This window comes from Corvus moneduloides, chromosome 16, assembly GCF_009650955.1.
Source record: "Corvus moneduloides isolate bCorMon1 chromosome 16, bCorMon1.pri, whole genome shotgun sequence".
NCBI classification, from domain to species: Eukaryota; Metazoa; Chordata; class Aves; order Passeriformes; family Corvidae; genus Corvus; species Corvus moneduloides.
The window spans coordinates 10,656,366-10,680,590 of NC_045491.1; the positions used below are offsets into that span (position 1 = coordinate 10,656,366).

Below are 24,225 nucleotides of genomic sequence, written 5' to 3' on the forward strand. Positions count from 1 at the left end.
TTTTTCACCAATCTCTTGTCAAGTGGACTGATGCATGTATAATAAATTACAGAAATGCCCTTGGAGCTCCTATTATTTGTGAAAAGAAATAGCTAAGCAAAGGGTGCTCATCCACCCATAAGGAAAAAAACCCACCCAAAACATAATAGAAAAATCTTTCTTCTTTTCTTACTGAATTTCAAACAGAGAGACAGAAAAGTCCCATTACATTTTTTAGTCCTGCCAAGGCCAAACAGATTCGTGATTGGCAGTTAAGCACATATCTATCTGCCTTCTGGGTCTGTCTCCAATCTGAAAAGAGAAAGATCTGACAATCTATTTCAATAAATGCAATAACTGTTGACACACAGGGAGAAATTCTTACAGTATTTATCTGTGGGAAAGTAGTGTCAGAGTGGAACAGCTTTCTCCAGCTTATGCTGATCGCAGGCAAAGCACAGAATTTTGCTGTGGCTTGGAAACACACCTGAGTCGCAAACATTGAAACAAAACCTAATAAAAACATGGGGAGAAGCTGGACATACTTGAATTTCCACGTTCTGTGTGGAACATGGAAATATTGCATCATTAATATCCAGAACAAGCAATGAAATATGTACAGCATATAAGTAAGTAATCCTTTTTCTCCTACAATTTCCTGAAAGAAATTAGGATTGTTGAGCATTTCTTAACCCCAACGTAAATCAGATAGAGTGTTCAGAAGAGAAGCTGTTCTGACACCTGATCCTGTGTCTCTGTATATAATGCTCTCTTACCTCTTATACTCAGTTGCTTGCTCTGAACTGCCAGGACAACTGGTGTTTAACGAAAGACAAACTCCGTTTCAAAGTTTTTTTCCATTTATTTGGGGCTTTTTGATGTGAATTCCTGCAAGGACTAGAAGAGATAACCAAACATTAGTAGTTCTCTGTGGATATAAGTGATTCTGCCAGATACAGAATTTAATCAAAAAGATCTTGCTGCTGAAATAAAAAAAGGGTTACTTGTCCATATGCTTTCTGTGCATTAAGATCACAAGTTCTAATGCAGACATCTGAGTTTCTGGCTACAAAACTACATTTTGTGTGGATTGTACTGGATGTGGAAAGGTTCCACGCTGGATGTGCTGTACTAGAATGGCAGATCCATCTCTCTTGGAGATATTATTGCCATTTCCTTTATTATAGTGCTTCACCTATCTTGATTTTTGTTTCCAACTATTTGGTAAAACAAGGCTGTAGGAGATCATCATATACACTTCAACCGTTTTTTCCTGATTTGAAAACTAAACCATTCCTACTAAGCTGCCTCATACTAATCCTTAGTTTTCCAAACATACTTTAATCCATTCTGCCAAGCCAGTGCAACGAGCAAGCACAAACTCCCGCAAAGTCTGTACAACACCTACAGTTTAAATGAAAAAACTTTGTTATGTTATAACAGTTCTCTAATTGAAATGCAAAAAAATCCACTGGCAAAAGTATATGAACTGTTTCCAAAAACCAATCTAGGTGTACTGTTAACAGTGCAAGTCTTTTGGTGACTTCCCCATGAGCACACAAAGTCACTGTGGTGGGACCGGACTCTGAGTCCACGGCTACTGTCGAACTAAGCACCTACTCACTTCCTCCTAGGAAAGATGGAGAAAGAGAGGCAGGTTACTCTACCAATCAAGCAAGAACCACCACTGGGTGAAACATGACTGTTGTTTAATAGGTCATAGAAATTCTACATAAAATATTAGAACATGGTCCAAAAATCCATAATTAAGATACAGAAGACTAAATGATTGCTATATGATTTATCTGTAATTATACTGGAAAGGAACTATTAACCACAGTATTTCTGGCTGTAAATATATAATACAGGGAGAATTTTCCTGAGGTAGCATTGATTAACGTTGGAGGTAAATTATAACAAATACAAAGGGAAAACCACTTACAGCATATTGAGTTTCTGTGGGAAGTTTGAGTAATGATCCATTATTGTAAACAGAAATTATTTACAGTACCACGCTGTGAGAAGCAATAGTTCTGACAGAATTAATACATTAATACAAGGACATTGCCTTTGGTCACAGAGAAGTTCACAGGCATGCAATTATCAGAGCTTCAAGCAGGCTCCCCTTTGGGCAGGGACTGTGCCTTTTTCTGCCTGGCAAATTCTTAGCACATCAGGAATAAATAAATAAAAACAAGACTGCATGGGAAAGTGTTCATATTAATCTGTGTAACATTGAAAGAGTACATTGCTGCAGTCAGCTGAGCAGGAAAGTTCTTGCCCAAGAGCAAAAGCCCTTCAGGCAGGTAACAGTCCCAGGGATGAAAACCTGACCCCACAATTAGCTCCTGTTGATAATGTTGTGCCCAGAATTTCAGTTTTCAGGGACTGGTAATTTAACCTGTCATAAATGAAAGTTCACAGAAAACAGGGCCCTGAGCACCTGCCTGTATTTGACACTAAGGCAGAGAAGGTCGAGACTTTGGCTTCTACGAGTTCTAGAGCAAGACAAGATTGAAGGAAGAGTAGCAAAGCTGCTGCCAAGACAGTTTTGCTCCCAACAATAAAAGAAAAGGACAGCATACAAATCATATGTGTGTGCGCCTGGCAGGAGTCCACAAAGCCTTGTTCTTGGAAGACATTCTGAGAAAACGAAAGAGGCATTTTGCAATCCATTAAAAATAATGTATGCAGAGTAATGGGTTATAACTAGAAATGTCTGGGAATAGAAGCATCAATTTTACTTTTCCTTCTGGGTTTGCCCATAGTTTTTGAGGTGAAGAACTGCACTGTGAAAGACCAGTGGGTGACAACAGTCCAGCTAATAAAGAGACAGACATGACAAAAGAGGCTGTATTATAAAGGGCTATAAACTGTGTCCCCTATTCAGCCTGCCTTCTGACGTTTTACTTCAGGCAGGTACCATTGGGCAGAGACTCAAAATCTGTCCTGGGTGTTGTGCTCATGCCAAGATGCACTTGGGTTCAACAGCACTGTTAATTAACATTGTTAGTAATCCTGCATGTATCATTTTGTACCAGCTACTCAGGGTTCTTAGAGGAACTTAAATTTGATGCAGTGGCAGGGTAACAAATTATTGAAACCCAACACCCAGTATTTCTGTTTAAGTATCAATTCATCAAGAGGGAAAAGGTTCAGTTTTGAAAGGTTACTCATATCCTGTAAACCCATCCAACTTACCTTGCTGAGAGGTAAAAGACTGCAAGACAACAGCTTCTTGTTTGCATAGTAACTAAATAAACAAAGAAGAATCCCCAAGACAGAGAAGTCAGTCCTTAGTACATTGCCTCTTTTAGGCATGGTACAGACACTAATGAGAGTGGTTATATTTCAGACTGAAAGTAAAGTTCCTGTGGTTTAATAAAAGGCAGAGCTGAGGGAAATGTCATGTGATAACAACCACCCCACCTTCAAGGCTTCAGTGCAAAAGCAACCCAATGTTCATTTGCAAGGCACTGAGAGTTAATTTAACAACTCAATTTTATACAGTGGCTTTTGTGAAAAGCATTGTTGATCTCAGTCACTTCCTAGTGACATTATAAAACACAGCTCTGAAAGGAAACTGATAAGTTTGTCGTGTCAGGAGGGTGGCAAGGAGATGGGTGGGGTGAGATGTGCTCACTGGGGTACAGGGTGTCTGTGTGAGGCCGGGGCACACTGGATGTGAGAAATGCAAATAAACACAGGCAGTGCACTGTGCTGAGGAGGGAAAAGGTACTGTGAATTTAATTCATTAGCAGCACATTTGTAAATTCAGCAGCGCTGAGGTACCACTACTGAAGATGTGCTGAACTACTGAAATTCATTTTATAAATATTGGCCTAACTCTACATTAAAGTAGGTGTTCATAAAACACGTTCAGACAGAGCTTTGGAGATGTTCTAAATTTCTGATTCTGCCATTCTCAAAAAGTGTCAGTTCCACTAAGAGCAAAGTAAAGCCTGAGCACTGATCAAAACTTCACACTAAATAAGATAGTTTTCGAAACATCAGATCTATATTTTTATACTTTTGCCTCAGCTTACAAATTATACAATACACCAGTGTGTAATGAAGAAGAGAAAAGAATTAAGAGAATGAAGAGAATAGTAAGCAAATGGAGGCCACAATAGGAATAACCTACTAGCAGAGAGACTTCATGAATGAGTATTTTTTAATTCCAGAAAAAAAGAAAAGAAACTGTCCAACAAGTAGTTTATGGAGGCAACTTTCTTTGCTGTAGACACACACTAATGTGGAAACAAAATGTTAGGCTAGAGACACTTTCCTGGATGTGTATCCTATTCCTGCCTCTCTGACACAGCACAGACACCTGTATGCAGAGGTTTTTGAGGGAAATGTAGCACAGGCAGCTGTAAACTCAAGAGACGGCTGAAGATGCCCCACAGCCAAGCAGTCATTCCCTGCACGCATTATAGGGAGGAGGAAGACACAGAAAAAGGTCTAGCTTAGGCCAATGTAGAACAGAAATAAACAGTACAAGCAGAAAAGGCTCAGAGAGAAACCTGACACCAGTACAATTCCCTGGCATGAAGAACTGTGGGTGTCAGGCACAGCAGGATGAGAGAGGAGGGAGCACAAGGCAGAAACTCACACCCTTGGGACACTGATCCAACAGAACTGTCCCAGCTGCAATCCTTGCAGCACTGCTAACTGCAGTGCTCCTGTACACACACCCCACAAAGGACACCTGTAGTACCTCTCAGCTCACAGCAGGGCAGTCCCCACAGGCTCACCTGCTCAGCCTAACAGGACTAATCCATCCTGATTTCACCACTGGACAGGAGAAGGCTCTTCCACAGCCTTCTCCTCCTGTCAGTTCAGTGTTGTTATTCTTGCCTATGCAACATGCCCATGATAATGTAGCCCATTAAGCCTCATTCCCAGAGGAACAGGGACCTGTGTCTGGACTACTGCAGTTATTTTGATAGCTGTTTCCAGTAAAGGCTACTTAGAAGAAAATATTTGCATTTTGGCAAAAAGATTGCAATTAGGTGGACAGTTTCAACCTCTGTTCAGGTGAGGGAAGTCTTTAAAAAGCTGCTGAAATTTGCTTCTCCAAAGCAGTAAGATTTTCTCATTTATTGAGACATATATTCATCATTGTTCTTTAAGAGTAGAGGTGTCACTCTGCAAAAAGCCATTAAAATGCAAAAATAGAACTAGGCCATCTTTTTGCTGCACGTCAGGGTGTGTGCAGGGACGTTATTGATCACAGAAATTACATGTAAGAGGTTCCTAAAATAACATGGGGAGTGAGGCAGCAGCTCTCACAGTTGTCTTTTAAGTCTGCAAGTTCAAAATAAAATGAGATCATTACTGAAATGTTAAATAGGAATATAAAGTTCCCGTTGATACAGGATTGCCTGTGTCCTAATTATGGAAAGATTTTCTGTCCTCCTTTTTCTCCTTTCTCCTATCTACTTGGCACTTCCTTCAAAAGGATATGTACATCATCAGTAGAGAAAATCAAATAATCTGAAGGCTGAAGTCACTTACTATATGTTTGAATGATCCCTAAGATTATTTATAATAATAAAATTAAACAGTATCTTTTAATACGATCTTAATTTCCTTTAAAAATTGCAATGCAAAATCAAATAAAAAAAATAAAGTTAGTCCCCTCCCCTAGTAGATGCCTGGGTGGTAATTCCAAGGGGGAAAACAGACAGGTATTTGTTCCCTCTTCCTCAGGACAGGTTCTGAAATCCACAATTTAAGGTGCAAAAGGGAAAATGTATTTTAAAACCTGTTTCTTCATTTTCTATTACTCCTTGTCTCCAGTGCCTAAGCATGAAACAGTTATTTTACCTCTTGCTGAAATGTCATCAGTGGCTACACTAGGAAACATCTGTGAGTAAATGAGAGTGTTACAGCCAAGGAACTGGTGTGTAGTGAGTTCCCAGCAGGAGCTCTGAGCTGACCTCCTGCACCCCCAGCACCACCAGGGAGCTCTGAGCTGACCTCCTGCACCCCCAGCACCACCAGGGAGCTCTGAGCTGACCACCTGCACCCCCCCAGCACCACCAGGGAGCTCTGAGCTGACCTCCTGCACCCCCAGCACCACCAGGGAGCTCTGAGCTGATCACCTGCACCCCCAGCATCACCAGGGAGCTCTGAGCTGACCTCCTGCACCCCCCCAGCACCACCAGGGAGCTCTGAGCTGATCACCTGCACCCCCAGCACCACCGCTGGCCTGGAGGGACTGGGGAGCCTCCTGCACTGCCTGGGCTGAGTCAGTGGGACAGTGTCAGGTTCTGGAAACAGGAGATGTGACTTTGAGTCAGACACGTCTCCACAAGGTGCCTTGATAAGACATTCCACTGCCATAGGGTTGGAAGTGATTTACTTTAAAAAACAGGAGATGGACACGGATCAGCTCTGTATTTACTCACATAGGATACACCCGGTCTGCTTTGCTTGCAGTATTAGATTTGAAGATTCACCTCAGTGGCCAAAAGCAAATGAGATGGGCTAAATCTCAGAGAGATGTTAGGAATACACCATTCCCCCACCAAGGACTGAATTTTCTTTTCCAAAGGAGTTATTTGTCTGATGCTGTCTCGCCTAATTATTTTCCCCTGAAACTCTTGTGCATATATTTGAATAAGATAACATGATGGAAATAGAAAATAATTCAGCTCTAGAAATTATTGCAATAACAATGTGGAACACATCATAACTAAGCAGCTAAATGTTAGGATATTATTCTACATAAAGGGCCAATCCAAATTACTGTGGCTCGTATAAATGCCTGCTTAGATAAGGGGTCGATTAAAAGACGACCATACATGGGGCTCCAAAATACTACTTTAAAAAAATTTATTTATTTTTAGCTATTAGAAGTTAACATCTAAATATTCAAAGAATCAAATTGTCCCTTTTGGAAGACAGGACATCACTATTCACAAAAAAAAGCGCGCCAATTTCAAGAAACTAACAAAAAACAACATCAGAAAACAGAGAAGGGGTCACACCTGAGGAAAAGAGGGGCAGGTTTGAAGAGCACTTGGAAAAATTATATTCTGTTTCTGTTTGATGGCCCAGAAAGATTCATCTGCACACTGGGAAAAGGACTTGGGCCTTCCATGTGCCATCTCTGAGAATTCACCCAGTGGATGAAATTCTGTAAAGCACTCAAAACCAAGGTGTGCTGTCGAGCCTTAGAACAGAACACAATGAAAATCATTTACTATTCATTTAATTCATGAATTAAGGAACAAGGGAAAGGAAGGGAGAAAGGAATAGAAATGGTCATGAATAACCACTAATGCAGATTTCTCAGGAACAAATGGAGCTTAACCTGAGCAATTCCCTTTCATGTCAATGTAACAGGCGTTGAATGGGGGAATGCTGTAGATGTAAAAAATTCTGATTTTTTAATAGGCCTTCAGAAGCTGTTTCTAAAAGGTTGGTGCAAAATTGTCTGAAAACTGCTTTCAGAGAATAATCCCAAATGATTCCTATTTTTTAATGGAAGGATGCAGTGAACAGAGTTCTGTAGTGATTTATTCTGCCTCCAGTATTTTCAGTAATGAGATGGACAATGGGACAGTGTACACAAACTTATTAAATTTGTGAACATCATCAAGCTGGAAGGTGTTTCAAAGGTTTTGGAGGACAGAATTAGAATTCAAAAGATTGTAAAAAGCTGAAATGTGGAGTGAAAAACAAGATACATGCCTATTAAATGAGACACAAGGTTCTGTGTTTAAGAACAATCATTGTGAAGAACAGTCTGGCATAAAAGGATTTCTGGGCTTTAGGGGATTGAAGGCAAAAATGGATCAACAACACTGCTGATGCCAGAGAAGAAATTGCATATTAGGGGGCATAATTAAGTTGACATCCTGCAAGATATGAGACATATGAGAAGACATGAGATGCCAAACCTCAAGAAAGATGTGTTCAGAAAGGGTGGATTTCTGAAACCTCTAATCATTTTATGTGAGAAGAATTGAAACATTTATTTTGTGGTGCTGAGAGTTCAAAATACATAAAATGCTGCAGCACAAGGAATAGTCATCATCCTTTGAAAAGCCAGTCATTTGTATTTCCTGTGAGTCTGTGCAACAGGAGCACATGCAACCTACTTCATAAGCAATAAATTTTGTTCTCTGCTGTTTTAAAAGATAACAAATTAGGACTGTTTATCTGAGAACAGAACTCTAATTCTTCCCTGATCTTCTATCTTCTTTCTCTGAGCTTTTGATTGCTTGGCACAGACTAACAATCTGACATTAACAAGACTTGTGCATGCATGTTGGGAAAGGACAGATCCATAACTGGATGTTACAGCTTCACTGTAGTCCCTGATATAATTTCCTCTTTAGACAGACTCTAAAAGAATAAATCAGATCATGTCAGAAAGTAAAAAGCACACACACACCCATTGCTGGGCCAGGTATGTCAGGACAGAAGATGCCACTAGGATGTGCTTCAGGTGAGATAAATATTGAAGCAAAGTATTTATTAAGCCTCATGTTAACCAGACAATTCACTAGAGAATTGTCCTCCAACCTTTGCTGGCTGAATAGAAACAACAGTGAGCAACTTCCTCCCAATTTTAACTCTCTCTCTCTGCCTTAAGTCTTGCTCTTAATTGCCTTTGCCCTTGAGTGATGTGAGAATCCTGCAGGGAATTTGTTACCCACAAGCTACAGGTGAGGGACTGCTGACTTACTGCTCAGACATAACAGTAAATAACAAAGGCATGAAGTTGGCTTCTGTAATTTTATACTGTCCAGTTTTTTCCTTCTAAACTGTTAGTACGTGGTATATGGATAGCTAATAGACAAATTAACGGGATGCCTGAAACAAGGCAATTTTTAATGTATTCAAACCATTGCAGTGAAAGAAAACTATAAACAAGGCTTACAAATATTTAGAGTAACATTACAAAGGCATATTCCCATTGTGTAAAAGTATATTAATTGCTGCAAAGACAGTAATTTAATTGAAAGAAAAAGCAGTCAAAACAATGGATTTGAACTAGCTGGTACATCTTAGCAGACTGTTTCTGGGGAAAGTTACAGGAGTGGTTGATTTGTAAAACAACTGCTACCTTATGGGAAAGTATAAAGGACATTCTTCTGGGGAAAAAAAAAATTCTGTTGTGTAAGCCAAATTTGCTGAATTTATCTTTTCTTAATTTGCATAACTAAGGATATTTGCAGTGCTCAAAGTGTGTATAACTGGTGGGTTTAATTAATGTCTCAACTCTGCTACTTGAGGCAAAAGAAGAAGAAGAAAACCAGAAACGTGGGCAGGAGTGAGAACACAGCACTGCTCCCTGCCCTCCCACAACTCAACCACTGGAAATTGATATGAAAGCAGGGTCCTGACATCTCTGGAGTTCATCTGCTTATTGCCTTCTTAGACGTTATAATCCTCTGTTTGTGAAGCCACAATGGGTAGCTGTAGAGAAGATTACAATGTCACAAATCCTATCAGAGGATTATAAGTCTGTCAGGTTGTGAGTAATTATGATGGAAAAGCAAACCTCCAGAGGACATAAAAATAACCTTCATAAAAGGAGATCGGGTGCCACATAATAAAAGTCTACATGGAAAACCAACCTCAGACTGCAGCTCTTATTCAAAGCAAGAGCCCAAAAATTATTACAAGAATGCGAGTGTGATGGCACAGCATGAAGCCCAAGGGAAATGAAAAGCAGAAGAGAGAAGCTTCCAGCCAGTTTAGTCACAAGGCCAGTGATATTCCACTCCCACCCTCCTTGGATGGCAGTAAAACAGCCAACTGATTGCACAGAACTCTGCTCCTACACACTTGGAACCTAACTAGACACAAGGAGCCCAAACCTGAAATATGATGAAGGCCCCATCTCCTAAATCCCTGTGACCATAGAGAATTCAGCACCTTACAGCATCAGAGACTTCATCTACAAGACTGTGGGAAGCTTCAGTCTACAGGTCTTGATTTTAACTTACACACAAAGATGCAGTTGTCTCTTTCTTCACTTGCAAGCTGTCACAAAGAGTTCAGAAGAGCTCAGAGGCATAAGATTCTTATATATGTATATATATACATATATAATTCCCATGGATTTAAACATAAAGTGATAGAGCACATTCAGTAAGAAAAAGGCCCATTTAGAGGACCACTGAGAGTTCTTCCTGACTGGACACAGATAGCAATGGAGTCTCATACCTCTTTGGCCACATTGCTTTTGTTTTTCCTTCTCTTATGTTTTGACTCCACCCATTCACCCACCCCTTATATCATTATTAAAAGAAATACAGTCTCTGACTTTCACATAGGTAAGTGCCTGAAGGATGTAGATAGAAAATTAAAGGGGTGGAAGAGGGAGGATTTGTATTGTAAAATTAGTGCTGTGCTCATCTTCACTTCAGATAAAAGTGTTCCTAATGAAGAGTCCAGCTGGTTTTGAGTGTGTGTAGATAGCATTGCCTTCACCTGCCAGCAGCAGAGAATTCCACTGCACTGGAAGGAAACTTGGGAATTTTGACATTTAAAAACAGGCATGGGACATGGTTTGAGCAGCAGCAGCAGCACCGTCACTACACAGCTCATTGATATGTCTCTGGACTTCAGTCTCCTGCCAGAGGAAAATCAGCTCCTACTAAGATAAGCACCAAAGGCACAGCAGCATGGATTTTATGACCTGGCCCCTTGACCTCCTTTCCCATGTCCAGATGAAAGACACTGTCTCTGAATATCAGCTCATAAATCTCCCTACCATAATTCTTTCTTATGAAGACTGCACCCACAATAACCTTGTTCATCAGTGTCTCAAAGGAGATCAGCCAGGTGCCAAGAGCTGCCATCCTGTCTATCCTTGGTGTCAGTGAGCACTGTGCACCCTGCTGGTGCATAGCCACTCGCAGCAGGGATGGGTGTCCTCCACTTGCCTGTGCTCTGAGCTGTCAGCACAGCCCCAGAACCACGGGGCCAGAGGGAATTCAGTGCCTCCGCTCTGCCTGTGTAATTGGAGATGTTCCTGCATCTTCTGCACTAGGAAGGAAAGCTCATCCTCAGAGATCCACTGAGGTTATCTGTCTGTGAAAGACCACACAACCTTTATCATGGGAGACGGCAGCAGAGCAAGAGGTTAGCTGTGCAGGAAATGAATATAAAAGATGAAGCATCAGAGGTCAGTGTGCTGAGAGACTCCCACACTCAGTGGCAGCACAGAGAACCCCAGCATGTAGCATGGGACTGATTCCTACAATGACTTGCTAGGACAGCAAAAGGCATAAGACAGGATTTTGATGACATGTGTTTACAGTGTCGACTGTCACTTCCATTAAATAGAAACTTTTTTTTTTTTTGCTGGATGAAATGCCATCCCACTCATCTCAGATCTTTTCTGTGATTGTGATTAGATGGGTAGGTTGTCTGTGTTATAAGGATGTTTTTGTGATATGGTGCAGAGACAGAACAGATCACTGACTAGCATAAATTGTCATGAAAAATATGTATTGTCTCAGAGCTATCACATTTAGGGCCAAGGCAACTACTCACATGACTTGTGCATCATTGATGAGAAAACAAAAAAAGTCTGCAGATATTAAGGGACAAAGATATAGAGATGACTTACAACAGCATTATATACAGAACAACACAGCTCTGTGCGTTACTGAGTATAGAACCTCATCCCAGAAGTTGCATTGCAAAGCTACAAGTGTTGAGAAAAGGCAGCAGTAACGGTCAAAGATTGGAAGGATTGAAAGGAGTGAAATTATTATTTCAGAGAAGAGAAAAATATTTGAAAAGTGGTAAAAAAGTATTTACAACAATGAATGATAAAGAAGTCGGATTGCAAGCATCTGGTCTTGCAAAAATACAAAATCTGTTAAATTGCAAGGCAGAGAAATTAAGATTAGATAAGAGGAACAATTTTCAGTTTAGGACTTATACTAGACTGTGGAAAATGTTGCAGCAGAATGCCATTAATTTGATAAGAGCTGAAATACCATTTCTCAACTATGGGGAAAATAAGGCCATGGATATTTATAACAGCAAATGCAAACAAAAAGGTTCAGGTTTCTAAGTTTTGGGGCATAACCTGTTTTGCTGTTTCTGGGAATAACCCCTAGAGTAAGGGATAAGCACACAGCTCTCATGGACTATTTTGCATGTCAGTACCACCAGGGCTCCTGCACCCTCATGTCACACATTTGGCATGGGCAGAGAGTGGCTGTTCAGCTGCAGTGACCACACATGTCAGGTATGTCTGTATGTGCACAAACATGGCACTGTCTCATGGTGCTGATTTTGATGCACCAGCTTCTGCAGAACAAACCCCTGTATGGGCTGGGTGTGAATAAGAATGTCCTTTAAAATACAATATTTAATGCAAATCTGAAGGAAGGGGTAAAGAATGTAAATAAAGACAAGGGCAACTGCATCACGATACCTACAAAGACACAAAAATCTCAAGTTATAAAGGTGTAAGAACATGCCCAAACACAAAATCTCCATGAGGGTCAGTTCAATTGCAGTGTGATAACCTACAGAGAGGCAAGAACAAATACAGAGGGCAAAGGTTTGAGTGTGACCCCAACAGGAGGCTCAGTCCTCAGTCCTGAATGGAGAACAGTCTTATTATCCAGGAAGAAACTGAAAAGAATTACTTTACAGCCATAGCCAAGTTGTTGAAATCCTACAGTCTCCATCATATGTGGGATTTTTCAGAAACAGTCCCTGCAGCTTCTCTTGGTGAGGCTTGTGGGAACATGAGTATGGATTCACAATGCTGGTTGAGCTTGTCTGATAATTAAGTAATTTACACTCAAGAACAAAGAAGTAAATATGCATCTTGTGTCAGTGTAGTTTTGGATGGGATGGGAGCAATTTTACACTGATACTCTCTAATCACTCAGATCTCTCCTGTTTTCATAGCTGTTATTTTCAATTTTAGTTAGTTCAGGGCATATCTTTTTCTCCTGAGTATCTGAAAATGCTCAGCTATTATTATATTTTGCTCTGAATTTTCTCTTTTTTCCCCCTTTGACTTCCCAGACTTCTTTTGTCTGTCTTGCTCTCATTTCTTTTGTATGTCTGTCTGCAGGTGGCTTTTATAGCAAAATCTCATTCTGCTTTCCTGGCCTCCCCCCACCGTCTCCTGTTTTGTTACTGCATTGCCTGTCTCATTCGTGCTTTTCCTAATGCCTGTAACCACTCATTTCCTAATAGATTCCATTCTGCGCCTATGGAGTTTGTTCATTTTCCCTGTCTTCAAGCACTGAATCATTGACTTCATTGTACAGAAAGGAATGAATCCCCAGGCCACTCTGCAGAGCGGGTTTCACTCTCCCGTGGCTGAAGAGGAGGAGGGAAGTGGCTGAGCTCAAGGGATGCCCATGGCAGGCTCTTGGCTCTGAAGCAGTGAACAAGCTCATTACTGCTGCAGCCTCCTCACAGCCTTTCCTCTAACCCTGAGCCTCCCATAGCTCTGGCAGCTTCTTGAAAAGATTAATCGAACTAGGTGAATACACAGTGTATTCTATAAAAAATGCAGAAATCAAACCAGTCAGCTTTGAGGCTTTTGCCTTATCTTACCCTGTTTGTACATGGGACTATGGTTGGTGTCGTGTGTTTTACATTGAGTTCTTATTTGTATTTAATAATTGCTGATATGCCCATTGCTTGGTTCCTGAATGAAGTGCATAAATCAGATATAACACCATCTTAATTGGACAGAGTGCAGAATAATTACAGTGACCTCTAACACTAGTGTCATGTGATTCACACTAACGCCAAAATTTGCAATCAGAGGTGTGGAAACACTCCCAAAAAACATTTTCATTTGAAAAATGCAGTAAACAGTTAACTGTAACAGCTTCAATTGCATAGGCTGAGTTATAGGTCAAGGTAGTAAAAAGATAAGGTAATGATCAATCTTCATCAGCTACTGGGAATGAGACCAGAAGCCAATGGCTCAGTCATTTCTAAAGGCTCATTGTTAGTGGCTGGGATATAAACCCCACTTTCTCTAGCTATAAACTGGTTTTGGTGCAGCTTCCTCCCACTTCTTATTTTCTTCTCCATGTGTCTCCCAGCAGCTTTTCTATACCTAGACATCTTAGGGTAGTTACAGTCAAAAACTGAAGAAGAACTTCGTTCTTCTTTCCCTGCCCCTGTCATTTTCTGCCCATCAGACATCCAGTTTGTGTGTGATGAGCTCCAGCATATTTCAAAATCTTCCTTTTGGGCTGATAGTAGGAAGACAGAGAGCAAACCACAAACACTTCATCCACAATAACTCCCCAAAGTCTCGGAAGGTTAGGGAGCAGGCTGGCATCTCATTTCCTCACTTCAGCAGAAAGTAAGATAGGTTGGGAATATTGCAGGTTTTTTACAATAGCACCATTGCTAATCAGGTCTGATTATTCATGCTAGAAGCTGTGGCACAAACAGTTTTTTGAGTCTTTGTGATGTTCATACTCTCTGCTTTTTAAAAATAAGTACATAAATTGGCAGTGGCACAGTGCAGCTGGCTATATGGAATACTGTGGTGGACAATACCAGTGTCACATTGCCAAAAATAATTTCTGAGCACAGTCACAGCTTTCGGGTTAAAGGTGTCCCCATTCAGTGAAGCAGCTATTTGCAAATACCAGTCACAGACTATCTGGTTTCTAAGTATGAAGGATTTCACTTGGCATGAGAGGTCACTGGTAAAGCTGGTATGGGTTTTCTGGTTAAACTTTCTTCCAATCGAAACCAATCCCTTGTATCACAGGACACATTGAAGAATCCAAATGATTATTATTTCTTCCCTGAAATGTAACACTTAATATTTTTTCTAACTTTAGGAAAAAGATTAAAAAATTTCACATGAACACTTTGTGAAGTAGTTGTAGACAAATGTCTTATTTCCTGAAAGAATCCCTAGTCAGTATTGCTGAGACTGAAGTGGTGTTAAGCATAAGATGACACTGCTGAGGCCAATCCCTTTTTTAGTTACAAATGTGGATTGCCCCAAGGTAGGCAGTGCTGCTGAAAACCTCCCTGTTGTTCACAGCTTACTGGGCTCCTGCAGTGGTTAGACTGACACTGCCCATTGCCCAGACTGCTGCAGAATTTACATTGCACGATTGCTGCTTCGATTATGAACATTTCCTAAAGAGCTTCCAAATACAGGTGAATTTACCCCCATCATGTTAACTGCATGGGGAGAAAATGACAAAAGTGTCCTGTTTGCTCACTTCTTCCTAGAAAAAAAAGATAAGGAATCAGATCACACACTTTAGTGAGCTTGTGAACCACATGCAACACTCACCAGGAATGGCCAGTTAAACTAAAATTTAGTTTGATTTAGATTTAGACAGATGTATATATCAAGCTGAGATATCTCTTGTAGGCCCTAGGAGTTCATTCCAATGGGAGCCTCTTTATAAATAGGAATCATTCTTCAGTATGGCTCAATGCACTTTGCCAGAGGTGGCCTTTTGCTTAATTTACTTTGTGCAAATGGCCAATTGAATGAGTAATTTGAGTTATCTTCTATGTGATGACTTAGTCTTGTGTAAGCATCTGGCTCTGAGTGAGAGGCACTGTGTTAGTCTGTGTGGCAGTGTAAGAATGACTGTCTTTAATTCACTTGAAATTCATAATTCAGAAGAGTTCTGGGCTTTTACCAAGACAGGAGAGAAGTCAAAGAAGATATAGAAATTGAAAACATATTTCTTTACATCTTTGTAAATTCAAGGGAGCAAACCCCAGCACCATCAGTAACCCAGCAACAGAGAAGGAACACAGTCTGTCACTGAACACCTGGACAGAGCCCAAGCTCACCTAATTCATCTTCCCCAGTACATTCCTGGGGTGACTTTCTTCATGGTGTTTAAAGAAATGACTGAAAAAAACCGATATGTCTAAGTAAGAAACACATACAGAAAATAGTCCTGGTTAGATACACCTTATCTACATTAGTTTTACAAGTCTCCATGGCTGGAAGTCATTTCAGCAGTGAGCATGGCAATACTGGTGCTCATAATATTTTTAATAAAGTGAAATCATGATGTTTTGACAGGTTGAATAATGAGAATTGCCACAAGGGAACTTCATAATAGTAGCATCCATACGGTACTGATTTAGCTCTACTCAAAAAAAAATATTAATGACTGTAGGGGTACAAGGTTGACACTTGCCTCACAGTGAGGGTCCCAAGAGACATTTGGAAAGTATAGATGATTTAGAAAGACTGGTCAACTATTCATTGGTTCAAACCATTCTAGTAAGAGGCTTTCCTCAGCTGTGCTCTAGAGATGGATTGGGAATGGTATAGGATTTCAGAAACTCCTGTTCCAAGAGTCACTCAGTTGCCTCAGACATGCAAGTACTAAAGCTGAACAAAAACATACTAAGAGTTTTTATTTACTACAAAATAAAAATACATTAAAATAACAACTGTTTCTGTGAAATTGTGACTTAACCAACTTACCCTTTCAAGGTAGAACTTTAAAAAAGATTCAAAAGGTGTTCCAATAGTTTTTGAGGAATTCTGAAACAGAAAAGTTTCTCATTTTCAATTCTTCCTTGTTAAGAACCAGTAACAGCAAGAAGAATCATCCTGTTATTAGATGATAGCACTGGTACTGTTTTTATCCCATTGCCTCAAGGTGCCCTCCCAACTTGGGTATGGGATGGGCAGAGCTCTGCACAGGCTGAGGCAGCCCCAGTGTGAACAGCAGAGGCCAGAGAGAAGGCAGAAAGTTTAAAAACACCTTTGTTTTCTTTTATCTCCCAGCAGGAAATCTGTTAACTGACTTCAGAGCTCCTGCTTATTAATGAGCTGTGGAAAGCCAGGTGGCTCAATTCCCTTAAAATCCTGGCCAACAGCAGGGATATTTGGCTCCTGCCAGATCCTGTGGGCACTTGAAGGATGGTCCAATCAATCCATCACAATAAACTGCCTTTCCCATAACTGACCAGCTTTCTGTCTACATGATCTCTACGCTGTGCTTGATGCCGCCGCGGGAGTTACTGTATTGTCACCTAGACAGCACCATGGTCTCATTGCAGGAGAAACATGTGCTTGTCTGTGATTGCAGAAGCCATCAGAAGGTTCTAGAATTGCCAATCAGCTCCAAATATGTCCATATACAGCCTAGAGAAAGGCTCAGCAAAAAAGATACACTGATCATGTTTAAATCTGTTGAAATTTTGGGTTGCAAATTGAGTGCAGAATACAATTATAACCAAATGTTTTAGAGGCTGGAATTGAACGCAAAAAAAAACAATCTTAGAGAGAAAAGTATACAGGCTGTATTCTCTGCTATAAAGGAATAAATAAATCTCAGAAAGGATACAGGGTGAGTGCTGGCATAAAGCTGGATGTAAGCAGTGATTAGCTCCTGTTTTTATATGTGTCTGCTACAGAAAACATTATCTTGGTATGATGTTATGATGCCCATCGCCAGGGAAGAGGAGAAAACAGAAGGACAAAGTGTGTGCTTTGAAGAAATCACCTTTTGATAGTCATGAAGCAAAAAAGCACATTTTTCACTGTGATGCTTATCTTCAGAATACAACATAACGCCATGCAAATAACCAAGCTGCTCCTGGTTTTAAAAGCAGTGTAACTGTGTATGTGCAGTAGCCTGAGCCAATTTAAATGAGTCTGGCTCTTTTACTGCACAGAGCAACTCTACTGCCCTGTATTCAGTCTAACTTGGAACAAACTCTGTGTTTTGCTTTGTGTCTTAGTGCTGCAGCAAATTCAGTATTGTCAGTGTTCAATTGTTTTGAAAACCTATTTTTTAGTTCAAAGATCTCTTTATACAAAAGTTATTGTGTGTTGCTATAATCACTTGTCAGCTTTTAATCATGCCATTAACTGTTTGAAGTACAGGTCTGCTGTACTCAAACTCCCACTTTTGCAGTAAATACTGTTTTGTTGCATTAAATCTCAGGATACATTCTGTCTAATCTGTACTCAATAATGATGTGAAAACCTTAAGACTAATTCACTTTTTACTTAATGATTTTCTTCAATACAGATCCACCACAGATGAATAATGTCATGCCAACATCTCCCCTCCTTCCTCAGATGGCACATCAACATTCATATCCCAGCCTGGGACAGATCACAAACCCATATGAGCAGCAGCCCCCAGGCAAAGAACTCAACAAGTACGCGTCTCTAAAGGCAGTGGGTAAGTAAGCGACGTGATGCGTGACTTCTCCTTTAGCTCAGCATGCTGCACTTGCTGCTGGCAGCTGACATTCTGCCTCCAAGTTGAAAACAAGGTCTTGCTCATCTGGACTATTTCATGACAGAATTTCATATTGAATATCCCATGGTAGAATTTAATATGGAATATCATGTTAGTTGAAAATACAATGAAAATTAAGCCAAGGAGTGCAATTAAGGGATAAGAAAACTACATGCAAGAACTGGTGATCATATGATGTGATCTCATACATGCACACAAAACCAGGCTGTGCCCCTGCAAGTCATTTTTCAGCAAGTTTCACCTGTCTCGTACACAGTGATCAGCCCCAAGTTCTTTATGCCCCAAACCTGCAAGAGCAGGGGTGGACTTGATGGTCCCTCTGGGTCCCTTCTAACCTGAGATATTCTATAATATGCCTACATATGATTGTGGTGTTTATTTCCCATAGCTTTCTACACAAATGAGAGAGAAAAACATCACCTGCTAAATACTTCCAAAAAGAGAAGGCACTCACACAGTTCTGAAGTAAGAGCTTTCATATTTCCTGCAAGATGTACATTAGTAGGTCACTGGAAGAATGCTCTGAGATGTTATGATTACAAACAATTAGTGCATGATAAAACTCCTAATAAAGATCCCAGTGGTGGCTATTTTCTGTGCCTGATTAAGTAAATGAGAGAACATCCTCAAAGAAACAGTCATGGGGAGGGAAAAGGACAGTAGTAAAACATTCAAAAGAATTTTCATATTGAATGTCTAAGCTTATAATAGTTTTCAGGGACTGTAAATACCTACTGCACACCCTGTGATGACAGAAAGCCCCTTCTAGACAATAATACATTAAGAACTTGGGGGTCTTCCCACTAACCCTCGCTTAGCTTTGACATATGGATGTTGACATAGTTTCCCCAAAAATTTAGAGTAATGCCACACTCCCTATTTCCCGACAGAGATACTTATCTAGAAAAACAGCAGAACAGCTAAGAGCTTTCTGACCTAAGAATTGAGTATTCACCATGCCAGAAAAAACTTTCATCACAAACTGACATTCCTTTAGCTGCACTTCAGGATACCAGACCTCTAACAAAGTGTACATCAAAGTCCCATCTCAAATAGTTCAGTTTTACTTTAGCTTGTTGGTTTTGTATCTTACAAGTGGCATTTTAAGTCTGTTTATAAAAACAAGGGTTAATAGGTTTCTGCTGGGTTTTGAATACCAAGCAGCTTTATAATTCCTTCTTCAAAAGGTGCTACTGTGTAATGATGTGGTGACTATGACAGATTTATGCACTGATATTGAGCTTCTTTTTCAGATGTCAATTTAGGACAAGCCAATCATCAAAGCTAAAAGGTATTTAACCATAACAAAATGAGAGATGAAACACTCTAAGAAATTTTTCTCATCTGCCCAAGAGCCACTGAATGTACCTTTCAAAAAAATTATTAAATTAGAACTTAGGTATTTCTTGTGTGTCTGAGTACAAGTTTTTAAAACAGCTAGATTATAACCATACAGTTAAATCAACCTTGAATGATTGTTCACTTCAGCTCCAGAAGTTGTATAATGCCTCTCAGAATCTCAAACTAAATCAAACATAACTTTCAGGGACATTTTCTTCCAGGTGGATTGTACCATCTTCCCATGCTTTCCCCTATCCTTCCTATGCCTTCTCTTTTTTCCTCCTACAGATCTACTGGTCTCAGACCACATTAACCAAGTTCTAGATGCAGGTGAATTTTCACAAGTACAAAAGTGCTGCATTGTGATCCAAACTTCTCAGCAGAAAAGAAGAGAGGTTTTGAAACTGTTACACATTCACACCTTCTGTCTGGACTTACAGAACAAGAACTAAATTACACTCAGTTTTCAACCCTCTTTAGACTCTCAAGGCCCTGGTTCCTCCCAAGAGTACCTCTTGAATACATCCCAAGGTCACAAAGAGGTTTTTCCATGACACCAGCCAGGCCCAGGTCTGTGACCACGCTGACATGCAGCTCTCCAGACTGCACATTGTAGGGATCATGCTGGCTTTCAGAGAGCTCTGACAGGAAACAGGAGCTGGCCTACATCAAGCCCACCAATACAAATTTAACCTGACAACATCTTTGGAACAACCAGATATAGACTGAGTTCACCCTGACCTCAAGTCACAGGGCAAAACATTCAGACTTGTATTTATGGATCCCCATAGCCGGTTAATGAGTGTGTATAGTCCATTTCCTTTTGCATTCATTGATAGTGGCTTGGGGGTGTATTCATTTGCCACAACAGAAACTTCATAAGGGATGTGTTCTACATCTCTCCACGCATTTGAGGCAAACCATATTCATTTAAGTGCCCCTTACTCTGCATGATCCCATTGTTCAGGTGTAGTCCACTGTGCTTAACCTTTTTCTTTAATAAGGGTTTGGAGGAAGAGGCATTTCCAGTGCTTTGTAGCAACTGTAGCTATGGTACTTTAATATCCCTCATCAGAATGTGGCCATAAGTGGTAAGAAGTTTAGATAACTGAAAAAGTGAAGTTTTACCAGAGGCAGTATTAAATTAATTTCTACACAGCTGCTTTCTTCTGAACTACAGATGTCCTAAAAATTTGGCTAATTTTAGAAGTGAGCTACTCATTCCTCAGTGACTGTCTGCTGTAAAAATTCAGTTTATGGAAAAGCAGTGAGACACATTAATCTTTGTTTTGATCATGTTCAGGTTCTCCATTAAATTCAATAAAAATTCAAGTGCTTGTGAAAACAAGAGACAGAAGTACCCTTGCTATTAATTTGCATTGTGCTGCTGAGTGAGAATGACCCATACCTTGGTAGTGAGACCAAGCTGATCCCTAGGAAGCAATTTTAAAGCTACACCTCATACTCCATGTGACAGTGCTTAGCAGAGTGTGATTGGACGTTGGACTGTTCATGCATGTGTGCACTGCAACGTGTGCATTGCAGTGTCTGATTCAGCACTGCAGGGGAGAAGAAAGTTGAAAAGGTTGCTGTGGACGTATTTTATTTAAAAAGCTAAATATTTTTACTTGAACAAGCTCAAACTGCACAATCAAACCCTTTTACATGCAATGGGAGAGGATGTTTTCCTCATTTCTTGTTAGGAATTCCTTTATTTGTTGCAGCTTCCAGAATTCCTTAAGTACTGACCATGGCTTCTGACCACATTCACCTTTTCCCCTTACTGCCTGCTGGCATTTCCATCTCTGAATGATGTGAGGACATTCTGTGCCTATTTAAATTCTCAGATGAGTGCTTGGAGTACAGCACCAGTGAGCTGAGATGTGCTTACTGTTTTCTTCACTGCACTAGAATTTTACTCTCCTTCTACCTTGGCACACACACGACCAGGGAATAATCAGCAGAAGGCAGAAGACCACTTTGAAACGAGATAGGAAACACATATTTCCTGAACAAATAGATAAGAAATCTACCTTCTAGCCTACCTGGCTGATTGATCTGACTTACTGATAGGTACACTCGGTTCATCCATTATTTTTCCATTTTCAAGCCAAGAATCTCTTTTCAACAATGCCAAATTTTTCCCATCTCAGAATGTGAGATACTATCTGAGTTGATACTATCTGAGGGTTAATGAGCTCCAAGACCAGTCCCAGCAGGTGTGGCCATTGAATGTTGTGTGGCAATAAACACCCAGTGCTTAGAAATTTCAATTTTTTGGTCACCTGAGATGACATGATCCTGGTTTCCTTCAGTGCTTTTGGAGTATTTGATTATTTATGTGAAAAGTGCAGAAAGAGGTTTTTCTGCATAAATTATTCTTATTTCCAGTTCATCAACCGTGTTTTTACTCCATGCTTAAATGGTTATTGCTCACTTAACAATACTGAGATGCCTAAAGCTACAAGTGGATGGAGATCTTGTAGCTGAACACCTTCATGAAATTCAAATCCCAGGACATGCAAAGGTAGCTCATCACAAATTTTTATGCACATCATTTGGACATTCATTTGGAAAGCATGAACAATCCAACTTCAAATTCCACGCTGCTAAGTTGGAAGGGTTATAGTTCATCCTGTTGATTAAGAGTTTCCTAGAGCTCCAACTGGCCTCATTACCCTGAGTTGTTAGTTACCTATTCAGTCACACTGTTCCGTGAGCCCAGCTCAGTAACAGTTAATTTTCTTTCCTGAGTTTAAGGGAGCGCAAAGTCACTAAATAATTTTAGACCTTCTTGCAGAAGTTAAAAAATACCCCCAAACCCAGCTTCTAAATCCCCAGAGGACTGGGAAAATGATCACTCAGCTGCTGGGGACATGCACAGACATGCAAGTAAAATATTTCTAATTTTTCTACAGTTTAACACGATTTTATATTTCTTTGATAAACTTTCTTCTTCCCTTCTCTCTCACACACACAAACATTTGAGGAACTGAGTGGACATTGCCAAAAAAAAGAAACAAAAATGCAATGGACAGAATTCCTCCCTGAAACACAGACCCAGAAAGCCTTCTCTTATGCTGGGAGTTGTTAGTCTCCTGTGGGATTAAATCAGATCTAATTGATTTGATATAGTGGAGCTAGGAGGATATAATTGGCAGCAGACCCACCACCACATCTCTGAGTCTACAGCTCCCAGCATTTCTTGAAGCTGCACAGTTCTTTGATCCCAGAGGAAACATTAGACAGTGAACCAGCTCTGCTTGCAGTTGCAAAACTGCAAAGTGAGATTCTGCAAATATGGCACTCAGAGAATAAATATCCCCTGGTTAGGTCCCTGCAGAAAGGAGTGTGGCCACAAGTGTGCCAAGGCACCAGGCAACAACTCCCCCAGAAAGGTGAAGCATATGAGAAAACTGACCTGGTCCTGTGTCCTCTGCACACACAGAAGGATCCAAGGGGAAGATCACCCCAAGGTTAGCCATGGGCTATTATCTTTGAACCATCTTCCTGTCTGATGGGAAATTTGTGGCTGCCTTCTCCTAAGCTTCAGCCCTTCAATTTCCATAGAAATGACTGTAACTCTTTGCTGGTACAAGATCTGTCTGTTGAGAATAGAAGTGACTTCACAACAACCTCCTAAGAATCTGATTCCTATCTCACCATGAGACTGCACCATTCCCTGTAGTTCATTGTGCTCTGGCCTGGAAAGTAACACTGTAATTGGAAAAATGGAAACACACAGCATGCCTGCCCATGCATTCACAGGGTGAATACATCCCACTTTTAGAAAAAGCAGAACTACAAAATTATTAGACACAATATGTTTGTAGTAATTTACTTTCCTATACCAACCACACTGTTCCACTGAGGAGTAAATATTCATGTTCCTTTGGAAGGCTTAAAAAGGACTTGTGCTTTCTTTTCAAAGACTAAAGAAATTTTCAGTTACCTCTTCTATAAGCAATTACACAAAGACGGATCAAAAAAAAAATCTGGGACATGGACCCTAAATCTCACTAGATTTAACACCATGAAAAACTGACATGGAAGCACAGATTAATGTATCACTTGTAATATCCAGAGCGTGATTCAGATAGTGATTTCATATATCCAGAGGTATGTGCTGTGTCATAAATAATGCTCAACTGTGATCTGCCCAACTCAACACTGGAACTACAGATTTGGCTCAAGGAAGTGTGACATAAAAGCTTGGTATCTTTTTATTATTATTATTTACCCAGCCCAGCATGGCTGGAGAATTTGAAGCTTTTGAGTGTTCATTTGTTAAGGAAGTTTTACATATTTTTATCCTTGCTTCTTCTTCAGGCATAAGAGAAAAGCCAAGCAGCACTCAGAAGCAAGGCTTGCTTTACCAATCCCCCTGCCAGGACCTTCCCTCAGCCTTCCCATTCCCCAGCCACAGGAAGTGAAGCATTACTTATTTCACTCTTATGATGAGACCCAGCAAATTTTGCATCCTGCCCAGTGCATGCAGATGAAATTAGAAGACCTTTTCTTGCTTCCACTAAATCATTTAATTATTTTCTCTGTTATTTACCCAACTACCTACAGGCACATTGTCATAGGTAAATATAAAATGCTTGGAGAGTCTTGATCAAAATATTTTCCGGTTTTATCATCCAGCACACTCATT

At 40.3% G+C, this 24,225-nt stretch overlaps 1 protein-coding gene across 3 annotated transcripts in view; it reads left to right on the top strand.

Annotated features, from left to right (window-relative positions):
• Positions 1 to 24,225, top strand: part of SHISA9 (shisa family member 9) — a 181,495-nt gene that overhangs the window by 141,133 nt on the left and 16,137 nt on the right. For all 3 annotated transcript variants that reach the window (XM_032126223.1, XM_032126222.1, XM_032126221.1), the window contains one exon: positions 17,991 to 18,146. In XM_032126223.1, coding sequence (XP_031982114.1) covers positions 17,991 to 18,146 — 156 coding nt within the window. The remainder of the gene's footprint in view (positions 1 to 17,990; positions 18,147 to 24,225) is intronic.